This window comes from Cebus imitator, unplaced genomic scaffold (genome assembly GCF_001604975.1).
Source record: "Cebus imitator isolate Cc_AM_T3 unplaced genomic scaffold, Cebus_imitator-1.0 Scaffold140, whole genome shotgun sequence".
NCBI classification, from domain to species: Eukaryota; Metazoa; Chordata; class Mammalia; order Primates; family Cebidae; genus Cebus; species Cebus imitator.
Genome location: NW_016107455.1, coordinates 1304591 through 1318192, shown reverse-complemented (window position 1 = coordinate 1318192; position 13602 = coordinate 1304591). Strand labels below are relative to the sequence as shown.

Here is a 13602-nt window from a genome sequence, read left to right as displayed (position 1 = left end):
AGGAGGCTGAGGCAGGAGAATTGCCTGAACCCAGGAGGCGGAGGTTGCAGTGAGCCGAGATCGTGCCATTGCACTCCAGCCTGGGTAACAAGAGGGAAACTCCGTCTCAAAAAAAAAAAAAAATGTATATATATAGATATATAGATATATATATATATCACATTTATCCTCTGGATCTAGGGAAGTGCCACATTTCCTGAACCCATGGGACAGTGAACACCCAAATCAAATCAGGCTTCTGACTGTAAGAAAAATGGCTGTTGGATATATAGCTGTTAGGGCCTGCAATCTGTGATGTGTTATTAGGAAACCTTGGCACCTGTAGGCTAACTGCCAAGTGAATAGGCCCAGCAGACTGGCCCAGCACCCAAGTGCCACTCCAGGATCTGCTTGCTTGGAAGAGCAAAGAAAAAAATCCCCAGACTCCTATGACTATATGAAGCTCTATCAAGCCTTACAGTTTAGGTAACCAGGAGAGGAAAATCCTTAGAAAAATCTCACTGTTTGTAGAGAAATTCTATTTCCTGTCCAAGTGTTTGGATCTTGCATTTCATATCTTATCCCAAGAGGCATGTGGTGGTTTTCTCAAAGAGGCAGAGCCCTGATCCTAGCATTCTCTAGCTCCATAGTTACCCAGGGTGGCCCTGGGTGTTTAATTTGAGGTGGCAGCTCTCTGTTTGAGGGCATTTGCTTAGTGCTTTGACATTAGTAGAAGAGGAGTTTTCAAAGTGACACCAGGTTCCTGTATTGATTTATAAATCGGTTACAGTCTTAGAGTATGAGGGTATCAGCCAACCCCCTCTGAAATACAAGGGACTTTTTGTACCTCTCAGTATACCATTAAGGGCCTGAAGAAGGCTGTTTAATATTTCCCTTTAGACCTAAAAAGGGTATCATAAAGCTACTTTTAGTATTGATATCTGATTTCATATTTTCTGTTTTTATAGATGGGAGATGGGAGCAAAACAAGAAGAGAGGGTGTGTGTGTGTCTGTGTGTGTGTGCCTGTGTTTTGAAACTCCATTAAACTGCCAGCAGCCCTGTTTGTTATTCTGCACTCTGATCATGCAGGTTTCTGGCAGATTTATGTTCCATTAGACAGTTTTAGATTTCAAGCAGACCGTTTGCAACCTGGACCATGTGTCTGTGGTATTAGGTTTCCGTGTATAGTGGCAAGGAAGAAAAACTGGGTGGTGACCAGGGAGAGTTTGTGCTACATTTCCTCAGAAATGTCAGTTTTGATTCTTTGAATGCTCCTGTCACAAGGGCCAGAGGAGGCAGGGTTGTCTTTTACCCTGGATTTGCCAGTGGAGACATTGAGGTCTAGTTAGCTGGTGCACATTGGTCAGCTGGCAGCATGCAACCTGAGAATTGAAGACATGGACTCCTGGTCAGGTGACAGCCAACTGCAATTGAGATTTAGAAGGATTTTCTTACTAGCTCTCCGGTTAAATAATCTTAAATCATCTTGGATGATGCACAGCACACAAAAAATACTCAGATAATGCTTTTTCTCTTCCTTTATAAAGGCTGCCTAATACCCTAAAAAGTAACTATAGACAGCTGGGTGTGGTGGCTTATGCCTGTAATCCAGCACTTTGGGAGGCTGAGGCAGGCAAATCACGAGGTCAAGAGATGGAGACCATCCTGGCCAACATGGTGAAACCCTTTCTCTACTAAAAATACAAAAACCGGCTGGGCATGGTGGCACAGGGCTATAGTCCCAGCTACTCGGGAGGCTGCAGCAGGAGAATCACTTGAACCCAGGAGGCAGAGGTTGCAGTGAGCTGGTATCACACTACTGCACTCCAGCATGGTGACAGAGCAAAACTCCATCTCAAAAAAAAAAAAAAAAAAAATAACTATAGACAGCATGATTTTACTGTAAGTCCTGCCCCCACCTTTTTTTCTTCAAAGAGACAATGTCTACATTGCCCAGGCTAGTCTCACTCAACTCCTAGGCTCAAGCAGTCATCATGCTGTAGCCTCCTGAGTAGCTAGATTACAGATGCAAGTACTCCATTTTTAGCAGCCTTTTCCTTTATATAACTTCTCAGAGTTGATGTTTCACCAAACATGTAACAACATGAAAGTGGAGGCTAGATAATGGAACACCTTATACATCGTCATTTAAATTTCCTTCTTCTTGTGCTCGCCTGGGCAGCACATACACTAAAATTGGAACTATACAGAGATTAGCATGGCCCCTGCACAAGGTTGACAATTTTAAAATATTTAAAAATAAAAATAGAATTTCTTCCCTGTTCATTAACTAGGTAAAAGGCCAATTCTTTCCCAGAATGACCTAATCACCTTATGTATGTCTGTGTTTTTATATGAATCCAAATTCAGGTCAGAGGCCACTCAAGGGGGAAAAGGATCTGAGACTTGGTTACATCATCCAGGATATAGACCAACTCTGAAGTTCCTTTTCTGGCAAGCTGTTTATTTGCTGCCTGCCTGGAAGAGGGTGGGAGGTGGGGAGTCAGCTGGGTTTAAAATTTAACAGTTTAAAATAATAGATATGATCTAATGTCTTACATCTATTCCTACCAGTGATGAAGTGTTAGAATAAATTGGCCCAGGACAAAGCTTCGCTGGAAAATGGTTTAGTGTAACGGACTAAAACTGATGATGAGGCCAGGCATGGTGGCTCATGCCTGTAATGCCAACACTTTGGGAGGCTGAAGCGGGCAGATTGCTTGAGGTCAGGAGTTTGAGACCAGCCTGGTCCAACATGGTGATACCCATCTCTTCTAAAAATACAAAAATTAGCCAGGCATGATAGTACATACCTATAATCCCAACTACTGAGGAGGCTGAGACAGGAGAATCACTTGAATCAACAAAAGGGAAATAAATTGTATCATACTCATTACACTCTGGTGGGTTACATTTATACACAGTGATGAATCTTTTTTAAAAAAATCCATTGAGGAAGAATACATACAGTGTGACACCATTTATATAAAGTTCAAGACATGCAAAACAAAGCAGTATTTAGTTAAGAACAAAACATGTTGACACTATAAAGAAAAAAAAAGGGAATGATAAGCATAAAATTCAGAGTGGAGGTTACCCCTGAGTGGGGAGGACTGGGGAGGGGACCCCTGAGCGAGAAGGGACACGTGGAGTAGCAGTGTTGGAGATGAATCAGCTCCTTGCCATTCTCCCTCCAGGTCCTATTGCAAAAATGAAAAAAAGACAGCAGCATCAGACCTATCTTTAGATTGTTTTTTTCTCTCTCTCTCTTTTACAAGTGTCAGCTTAATTCCAGAGCCCAACCCACTGTTTTCTGATTACTATCTCCCTAAGGAAGAGAAGGAAATCCCTGCTGGCTGTACAGCTGTGATGTTAGATTTCCTCTGAAGCATGTACTGTTTGTGCCTATTAGCATAACTTCAGTCTCTCATTCTCTCCTGACTAGTGATCTCCAGGCAGTTTAAAAAAACATACTTTGGAGGATTTTTGGGATCATGAAACTTCTCATTTGCCTGTTCTATTATTAGAGGAGTGAGAATAGCTACCCGATGAGAGGTCTTCCCAGTCATTTGCATCCCAGGCATTGTCCTACTATGGTGGGTGAAAGAAGCTGGTGCAGGTTTGAACATCCTCATGATAGGTCATATTTATTTCAAGAAATGAGGATGTTTGCATATAAGAGAAGAAACTTTGAAAGGAAACCACTGGCCTCAGTTGGTCATAATGTACAACTTAGGACCCACCTATCCAAACAGTCAGCTTGCCCTCCCCACAGCCACTCACTGTTTGAGATGTGTGATATGTTGTCTCCTCCTAGGGGTGGCTGGAGTTCATGCAGCTTGGAAAGGGTGAAAACCCCATCTTACACCCAGCTGATTGATTACAGCTTGTCTTCATAAAAAGACTGACCTGCTCCTTCCCAGGAAAGCACCCCTCTACTCTGCAGGCATGAGTCAGAGAGAGCCCCACCCAAGCAGCAGACAGGCAGGGGGAGCTGAGAGCAGGTGCAGAGTTGAGAACAAACAGGGGGTCAGATTAGTGCAGGCGCCTGAGCATGACTCGGCAGAGCCCGGGCGTGGCCCGGAGCCCGGGGCAAGTTGTTTTGGGCTGAGTTTCCCATTCCACCCTGCGGTTTGGTAACTCCTCATCAGCTTGTAAGCCATGGAGACCACACTCCCAAGCACCACACTTAGTGACCTGTTTCCTGGGCAGATGAACCTGACCGACCACAGAGCCAGCTTTCTCTTTTTGGCTGGGGTTTTGGGAACTGTTTAAGAGTATGTGGTTTGAAATGAAATCTCCCTATCTCAAACCTCTTTCATAAAATAAAGGATGCAGGGTGGTAGAGGGAGTCTTCCTTTGGCCTGCTGCTTTTCCATGTGTCTCCTTAGCTTAATGATTTTTGTCCAGAGATTCTTCTGAAAGGGCCTATCCTTTATGCTATTCCCTTCATTCTGTTACTAAGTTTTCTCTCCAGGTTTACCAGCCCCTCCTCTGCTTTCTGATTCCAGAATGCTTACCATGCTCTTCACACCCCACGTCAGTCATTAAGCTACATCAGCTCTTCATTCCAGTTATGAGGACTTCGTAATAGGTTCCAACAGAGTATTCCCTTTGTGTTACTTGTATGTTTTGATTTTAGTGGGGTTTTTCTGATTATATTTGTTAAACTTGCCTGTTTTTTAAATTCAAAAATTATAAAAATATAGAGGCCAGGCTTGGTGGCTCACACCAATAATCCCAGCACTTTTGGAGGCCAAAGCAGGAGGATCACTTGAATCCAGGAGTTTGAGACCAGACTGGGCAACATAGTGAGACCCCCATCTCCATAAAAAAAAATTTTTTAAATAGCTACTACTAGGGAGGCTGAGGCAGGAGAATCACCTGAGCCCAGGAGGTTGAGGTTGCAATGAGCTGTGATCTTGTCACTTCACTGCAGCCTGGGTGGTGGCAGAGTGAGACCCTGTGCGTGTGTGTGTGTGCCTGTGTGTAAAATGTAGAAAGTAATAGCCTTCCCCAGAAGTATTTCTACCTTTCTGGAAAGAATCACTATCAGTTTGGTAATGTTCCTCCAGATTTTTTCCTACATTATTCTAACATGGACGCTAATTTCAAATGTGTTTGAGGTTCTTTTTTACTTAATAGTATACCTTGTATATCATTCTACTAAAATACCAGACAAGTTATTTTTCCTTTTTGTTTTAATTTTTTTTTTTCTTATCACAGAAGAGTTATGTAGACCTGACAGTTTTTAACAGCTTCATAGCATATAGTTGTATGGTTTATAATGTAAATAATTTTTTTTTGTTTGATGTCTCATCTTTTAGTATCACAAGTAGTATTATAGTAAATATCTTTGTTTGAGACAGAATCTTACTCTGTGGCCCAGGCTGGAGTGCGGTGGCATGATCTCGGCTCACTGCAACCCCTGCCTCCCAGGTTCAAGCAATTCTCCTGTCTCAGCTTCCCGAGTAGCTGGGATTACAGATAGCTGCCACCAAACCCAGCTAATTTTTGTATTTGTAGTAGAGGCGGTTTCACCATTGGCTGGGCTGGTCTCGAACTCCTGACCTCAAGTGATCCACCTGCCTCAGCCTCCCAAAGTGCTGGGATTACAGGTGTGAGCCACCACACCTGGCCAGTAAATATCTTTATATATCTTTTCTATTTTCTTATTTTTTTGAGACAATGTCTTGCTCAGTCACCCAGGCTGGGTGCAATGGTGCAATCTCAGTTCACTACAGCCTCATCATCATGGGCTCAAGTGAACCTCCCACCTCAGCCCCGTAAGTAGCTAAACTACAGGCATACGCCACCACCCTTGAATAATTTTTTAATTTTTTATAGAGATGGGGTTTTACCATGTTGCCCAGGCTGGGCTCAAATTCCTGGGCTCAAGCAATCCGCCTGTCTTGGCCTCCCAAAAAGTGCTGGGATTTCAGGTGTGAGACACCACGCCCAGCCATATAGATATCTGTGTGCACTTGTAGTAGTATTTCTCCAAGAAAAATGTATTAAGAATTTTTGGTTAGAGGGTTAAATTTGAAGAGCTATTGCCAGATTTCAATCTTTAAAATTCTACAATTCAGCCAGGTGTGTGTCGGCGGGGGGGAGGTTAGGTGGGCAGATCAGTTGAGGTCTGGCCAACATGGTAAAACGTCATGTGCACTAAAAAGACAAAAATCAGCCAGGCGTGGTGGCATGTTCCTGTAATCCCAGCTACTCTGGAGGCTGAGGTGGCAGAATTGCTAGAATCGGGAAGCGGAGGTTGTAGTGAGCTGAGATTATGCCCCTGCACTACAGCCTGGGCGACAAAGCGAGACTGTCAGAAAGAAACGAAACACGAAAATTCTGCAATTCACACTCCTCCTGCCAGCGGTGTATGAGAGAGCTTGTTTGGCCATACTGTCATCGACACTTGCTGTTACCAACCATTTTAATTCCTGTCAGTCTGATTAGGTAAAAAAAATCAGATCTCACATTCATTTGTTATTGTTTTGCTTTGTTTTTTTGCTATTGAGTGTCTTTTCAAACATTTATTGTGTAGTTCCATTGAGCAATAACAAAGCATTGCAAGTTAAGATTTATCTGAGAGTGTTTTTCCTGAGAGGGTGTTGATTATCTTTACAAGCTAGATTATTTTCTGTGTATGTCCTCCACAGCAAACAGCGGCATAACAAACTATGGAGATCTCATTCAGATAGTGACCTCTCAGACCACCACGAACCCATCTGCAAACCTGGGCTAGAACTCAACAAGAAGGAGATCACCACCTCAGCAGACCAGATTGCTGAGGTAAAAACCATGGACAGTCACCCATCCATACCTCCTGTCTTTGTGGAACATGTAATCCCACAAGATGCAAATCAGAAAGACCTGTGTACCAAAGAAAGAATGATCTGCTTGGAGTTTACTTCGAGGGAATTTCATGCTGGACAGATTGAGGATGAATTAAATTTAAATGACATCAATGGATGCTCATCAGGGTGTTGTCTGAATGAATCAAAATTTCCTCTTGACAACTGCCATGCATCCAAAGCCTTAATTCAGCCTGGACATGTCCCAGAAATGGCCAACAAGTTTCCAGACTTAACAGTGGAAGATTTGGAGACAGACGCACTGAAAGCAGACATGAATGTCCACCTACTGCCTATGGAAGAATTGACATCTCGACTGAAAGACCTCCCTATGTCCCCTGATCCTGAGTCACCAAGCCCCCAGCCCAGTTGCCAGACTGAAATCTCAGATTTCAGTACAGATCGCATTGACTTTTTTAGTGCCCTAGAGAAGTTTGTGGAGCTCTCCCAAGAAACCCGGTCACGATCTTTTTCCCATTCAAGGATGGAGGAACTGGGTGGAGGAAGGAGTGAGAGCTGTCGACTGTCAGTGATAGAAGTAGCCCCTTCCAAAGTGACAGCTGATGACCAGAGAAGCAGCTCTTTGAGTAATACTCCCCATGCATCAGAAGAATCTTCAATGGATGAGGAACAGTCAAAGGTAAAAACTGTCTCTATAGTTTTTCACCTAATGACGTTCTCTTCAAAGGCAAAGCATTTTGGATTTTGTTACGTTTATTTTAGATGGAGTGTCTGGCTAAGATTTTCCTTAGAAACTTAAGGTTTAAATATTTTTTAAATAATTTGCCTTTTGGGAATTTTATCTTTCTGGTGTCATTGGAAGCACTTCTAAGAGGGGATGACAGAGGAAAAGGTTAGCCAAACAAGTGTCCTGACTGAACAGTTCTAAGACTCACACTTACTCATATTTTGACATTTATGGCATTGTGATGCATCTTATAAACAATAGTGTCTTAAATCAATACGACACAGTAGTTGGAGGAATAAACTGTGACACATTGACTCTAACATACCAAACTTCATTTAATGATTTTAGTGGAGCTAGGTAGATTCTTTGCATCTCCTGATGTCCATCTACTTAGATATACCACTTTGTCCATTACTGATTTGTTCTCTCTCCTTAACTACCCCACTGTGATTCTTGCCTCTGCTTGTGTCTTTTCACCACTCCCAAGGCTGTGCCTCTGTTTCCTTTCTACTGAGAAGGTAGAATGCATATGCTCTCCCTTGGGCCAGTGACTGTAGCAGCACTGACAGAAATAGCCTTTCTGCAAAGTCCCTGGTCATATGAGCACTCCCTCCATGGCCCATGCACATACTGGGTCCGCTATGGCTTCTCTCCCGGTCTTGGCAAGTTTGCCTCTGCCTGATGTCATGTCACATTTCCTCCAAAGGCATTAGTGACCTTGTTAGCTTGTACTAACTCTGACTCTCTTTTGAAAGAGAAAGACCAGAGCAGTTCTCAGGGAAATATACTTTGAAGGCTTATAAAAATGTTAACTAGATTAATATTCATAATGATAACTACTTTAAGAGGTATCCAAGGATCATTCCCAGATTTTGAGTTTTTGTTTTGTTTTTTTACAGTAGTACCTGATTTTGCATTGGTTAGTATTCTTTGCCCTTGTTCTAAATCCCTCTGGGAATTTGTAACTGGCAAAATAGTAAAATTAGAGAGTTATGGTTTCTAAGTTTGCTAAGGAATATAGCTGTGTAAGCCAAGTAAACCATTCCCAGAAGGATCCATGTAAAACTTAGAGATTGTGTAGTCAGATAGTGTATGTCCCTGCTTGTAAGTACTGGGATGCTGCTGCTAAGGGAAGCAGTGAGAGGATGTAGGTGAATGCTAGCAAGACGGAGGAGCAAAGAGAGCAGTGAGTCTCCAAATCAGACATCAGATGACAGCCTCGTCCATCTTGCCCTATCACCGGGACATATCTAAGCAGGCCACTTAGCCCTTGAACGGAACACTTTCCCTCAGATAGGTTAGGATCAAACTGGAAGTTGATAGGCCATAAGGGAAACGTTTCATTTACCACCATATGGCCTGAATTCTGGAGGCTCATAGCCTTAGGGAGATATAGATTATAGGCGCCTCCGAAGGTATTTGCTGTTCATTGGATTGGAATTCTGCTTGAGTAAACAGAACAGAAAGTTTGGTAGACAGTATCATAATCTATAACAAATTTTGTTGAGTTCAGTTTTTTTCTTGTAGTCTGACAAAACAGATGGGCAGAGTATGGTCCCAGGCACCGCCTGATTTGTATTCTCATAGCCAGATAGGTTGTCCTGGATCAGAGGATTAATAAGCAGAAAATCCAGCATTTTCAATTAGACTACAATTCTCCATAATCATCTCACTACTTTCTTTTCTTAGGCAATCTCAGAACTTGTCAGCCCAGACATCTTCATGCAGTCTCACTCAGAAAATGCAATTTCAGTCAAAGAAATTGTCACTGAAATTGAGTCCATCAGCCAAGGAGTTGGACAGGTTCAACTGAAAGGAGACATCTTATCCAACCCATGCCATACACCAAAGAAGAACAGCATCCATGAGCTGCCCCTTGAGAGGGCCCAGACCCCAGAGAACAAACCTGGACATGTGGAGCAAGACGAGGGCTCCTGCACAGCCCAGCCTGAAGTAGCCAAAGACTCAGGGATGTGCAACCAAGAAGGCTGCCTAATCACACACTCATCTATAGCAGACATGGAAGAAGAGGAACCAGCTGAGGGAGAACAAGAGCTCCAGGCCTCAGGGATGCACCCAGGTGCCAAGTGGTACCCTGGGTCTGTGAGGCGAGCCACCTTGGAGTTCGAAGAGCGCTTACGGCAGGAGCAAGAGCATCATGGTGCTGCCCCGACATGTACCTCATTGTCCACTCGTAAGAATTCAAAGAATGATTCTTCTGTGGCAGACCTAGCACCAAAAGGGAAAAGTGATGAAGCTACCCCAGAACATTCATTTGTCCCCAAGGAACCAGAGATGAGCAAAGGCAAAGGGAAATACAGTGGGTCTGAGGCTGGCTCGCTGTCCCATTCTGAGCAGAATGTCACTGTTCCAGCTCCCAAGGTACCAGAGTTTGACCACTTGCCAGCTCCTCAGGAGGGCCAAGGGTCAGATACTGGAACACAGCAGGAAGGAGTCCTGAAGGATCTAAGGACTGTGATTCCATACCAGGAGTCTGAGACACAGGCAGTCCTTCTTCCTCTTCCCAAGAGGGTAGAAATCATTGAGTATACAATTACATCACCCGATCACACTGGGCCAGGGAATGAAATAGCCACCAGTGAGAAGAACGGAGAGCAAGGACTGAGGAATGTGAAAGTGGAAAAATCTGTCACTGTGCTCTGCGCACTGGATGAAAATCTAAACAGGACTGTGGACTCCAATCAGGTTTCTCTGCACCCCCAAGTGCTACCTCTGCCTCATTCTTCCTCTCCTGAGCACAGCAGGCCCACTGACCACCCGACCTCCATGCTGAGTAGCCCTGAAGACAGAGGCAACAGCCTGTCGACAGCCCCGGAGATAGCAGCACCTTTTGTCAGTCACGCAACCCAGTTACTGTCTGCCAATTTGGATTACCTGCATCCCCAGACTATGGTTCACCTGGAAGGCTTCACAGAGCAGAGCAGCACCACAGATGAGCCCTCCACAGAGCAGGTTAGCTGGGAAGAAAGTCAAGAGAGCCCTCTCTTCAGTGGCAATGAGGTGCCATATAAGGACTCCCAGCTAAGTAGCGAAGACCTAAGTTTAATTAGTAAAGTTGGTGACAACACTGGGGAGTTACAGGAGAAACTGGACCCATTACCTGTAGCCTGTCGACTCCCGCATAGCTCTAGTAGTGAAAACATAAAGGGTATCAGCCACAGCCCCGGTGTGGTGAAGGAGCGTGCTAAAGAAATTGAGACTCGAGCGGTTTTCCAGACAGGGCTCACCAAACCATCCCAAATGAGGCGCTCAGCTTCTCTCGCCAAATTAGGTTACTTGGACCTCTGTAAAGACTGTTTACCGGAGAGGAAGCCTGCCTCCTGTGAATTCTCTCATCTCAAACTGCTTCAGCCTTTCCTCAGAACAGACTCAGGCATGCACGCCATGGAGGACCAAGAGTCCCTAGAAAACCCAGGTGCCCCCCACAACCCAGAGCCCACCAAGTATCTTGTAGAACAACTCACAACAACAGAGTGTATTGTGCAGAGCAAGCCAGTGGAGAGGCCCCTTGTGCAGTATGCCAAAGAATTTGGTTCCAGTCAGCAGTGTTTGCTCCCCAGGGCAGGACCTGAATTGACTAGCTCTGAAGGAGGCCTTCCCGTGCTACAGACCCAGGGACTGCAGTGTGCATGCCCAGCCCCAGGGCTAGCCGTGGCACCCCGTCAGCAACAGGGCAGAACTCACCCCCTTAGGAGACTGAAAAAGGCAAATGACAAAAAACGGACAACCAACCCCTTCTATAATACCATGTGATTCTGAGCCTACACATGTGACTTTCTAGAAGAAAAGTTTGTAAAAGGGGCAGGTGTAATATGTAAGGAACATGCACTTTATTGGTTAATTTTATAATATTTTGGTCATTTTACTGTTTCTGGCGCATGCAGGGTTTGGTTTTTCAGTGTGTGTGTGTGTGTATATGTAAGGGGAAAGAGAGATTGATCTGGATGGCAAGACATTTATCATTTTTTATTTAAACCTCAAAAAAAAGTCATTTTCAGAGAACACCTTTATCAAAGGCAAATTGCTGTTTTTCAGTCGGCTGCCACCTGTTTCTCTTTTTGTCCTGTGAGAAAAGGCATAGTTGCTTGATTGAGGGAAGGAAGCAAATTCGGAGGGCTGGAGATAAAGCTGGGAATTGAAAGTGTCCCCCCGCCTTTCTGATGATGGTTTGGTTTCCAGACCTGAGGCATTGAATGGGCTAAAGGGTAGCCAGCGGTCAGAGGGCTCTCAGCCTTCATCCAGTGGCAGCCCCTCAGAGTTCCTGAAGGAGACAGGTTCTACTTTGCCTTAAAAGAGGGTCTTAGGTATTTCAAGTGTATCATTAGAGTAAGGCATGGTAATAGCTGGCTCTGCAAATTCACCTTATTGTTTTTTCCCCAAGAAAATTATTTTTTAAATGAAATCAAAAGAGGACTCCGAATGAAATCCAAGTGGTGTTCTGTAGAGGAAAGCATGATAAGAGGAGGAAGACATAAAGTTGGGGGTGGAGAGGCTGCTGCCCAGAAACTGCTGGGGCGGTGGGATCCACACAGGTGGGCCTCTTGTTTCTCCCTGCCAGAAAATCGTGCTCTGCAGTGTCCTCCCAACTAAAACCACAACAATGACATGTTTGAAAAGCAGCAATTGAAAGTCAGTGTGTTCTTGTAAAATGAATACGCATGTAGGGTTTTAACCCTTCCACTACTTGAATAATTCTTTGGGCCTTCTGAGTTTAATGGCCATATTTTCTTCCAGTTTATTTTCCTTCCCAGTGCTTGTTGCCCCCATGCTGCCTACTTTTTTTAATTTCATAGATTATATTTGAATTGTTACATATGTTTAACACCATTGAATGCAACATTTTCTTTTCTGTATTATCACTGTTAACACTTGACTTTTTTTTCCTTTTCCTGGAAGGTTTGTCATTTCTCTAAAGTTTATACACAGTATTTATGTACATAATATTGTCACTGTCTTACAGTGTTTTGTTGTTCATGTAGTAGGGTATTTTTTGATTTATTCTTTTTAAGAAGGAGTAGAGTTGCAACTGGAAAACACACAGACACCAGAAATAAAACTGTTGGGTGTTGATAGGAATCTGTACAGTATGTTGATGGTGGTTGTAGTTGTTTAAATGGAGACTTTTAATCACCAGCTCCTGCCAAATTATGCATTAGTAACTTCTTCCTCAGAGACACCCCTAAAGGCTCCCATTAAGTCACGGTGTGACTGAAAGCTGATTTTTCTTTGAGATTGAAATCCCAGAACAGTGTTTGCCAGTATCTCAACCACAGCCAGGAAGTGTATGTGAGCTGCTCAGAGTGGAAGCTCCTAGTGGAGGCTGAAGGCCACAGGAGCGGCCTCAGCCAAGAGCAAGTGCCCACAGCGACTCCATTTAGGATGCTTTGCTACTGTCATGGAGATTCTTTTTTTTTTTTTTTTGAGACGGAGTTTCACTCTTGTTACCCAGGCTGGAGTGCAATGGCGCGATCTCGGCTCACCGCAACCTCCGTCTCCTGGGTTCAGGCAATTCTCCTGCCTCAGCCTCCTGAGTAGCTGGGATTACAGGCACGCGCCACCATGCCCAGCTAATTTTTTGTATTTTTAGTAGAGACGGGGTTTCACCATGTTGACCAGGATGGTCTCGATCTCTTGACCTCGTGATCCACCCGCCTCGGCCTCCCAAAGTGCTGGGATTACAGGCTTGAGCCACCACGCCCGGCCTGTCATGGAGATTCTTAACGCAGGAGCACCTGCCATAAACAAGCCTCTTGTAGCTTCTTACAGAAAACAGATTTAGCCTGGCATGAAACACTGCTGTGGCTCATAAAAACTGAAGATGCTTGCAGATTTGCTTTCTGTTAGCTTTTGTTGATGTCCACATTATTAAGGATTGACTAAGTACAGACTGGAGACAGGTTTTTGGCTCGTTGCAGCACTGAGGAAAATAAATGCATAGACTGTCAACATGATGTCAGAGGCCACAGTTTGATGGGGCAGATGGCAGGGCAGCATAAAAGATACAGAAAAGGTAGACTGGGGACAAAGAGGAGCTGTGAAGTTGTATGGAAGCCAA

General features: G+C 44.2%; 1 protein-coding gene, 1 long non-coding RNA gene and 1 other non-coding gene across 6 annotated transcripts in view; 2 read left to right on the top strand and 1 right to left on the bottom strand.

Moving 5' to 3' along the window:
• Positions 1-4778, bottom strand: part of LOC108313684 — an 8822-nt gene extending 4044 nt beyond the window's left edge. Inside the window, exons 1-2 of the long non-coding RNA XR_001829184.2 lie at positions 3765-4778; positions 1294-1405 (exon numbers count right to left, since the gene is read on the bottom strand). This is a non-coding gene — a long non-coding RNA (uncharacterized LOC108313684). The remainder of the gene's footprint in view (positions 1-1293; positions 1406-3764) is intronic.
• SSH2 (slingshot protein phosphatase 2) overlaps positions 1-12599 on the top strand; it is a 302028-nt gene extending 289429 nt beyond the window's left edge. For all 4 annotated transcript variants that reach the window (XM_017542165.2, XM_017542163.2, XM_017542162.2 and 1 more), the window contains 2 exons: positions 6644-7478; positions 9216-12599. In XM_017542165.2, the coding sequence (XP_017397654.1) occupies positions 6644-7478; positions 9216-11300 (2920 nt within the window). In that variant the 3' untranslated portion in view covers positions 11301-12599. The remainder of the gene's footprint in view (positions 1-6643; positions 7479-9215) is intronic.
• LOC119473222 lies at positions 2148-2255 on the top strand. Its single transcript, XR_005202427.1, has one exon. It is a non-coding gene; the product is annotated as a U6 spliceosomal RNA (small nuclear RNA).
• Positions 12600-13602: the final 1003 nt, after the last annotated feature.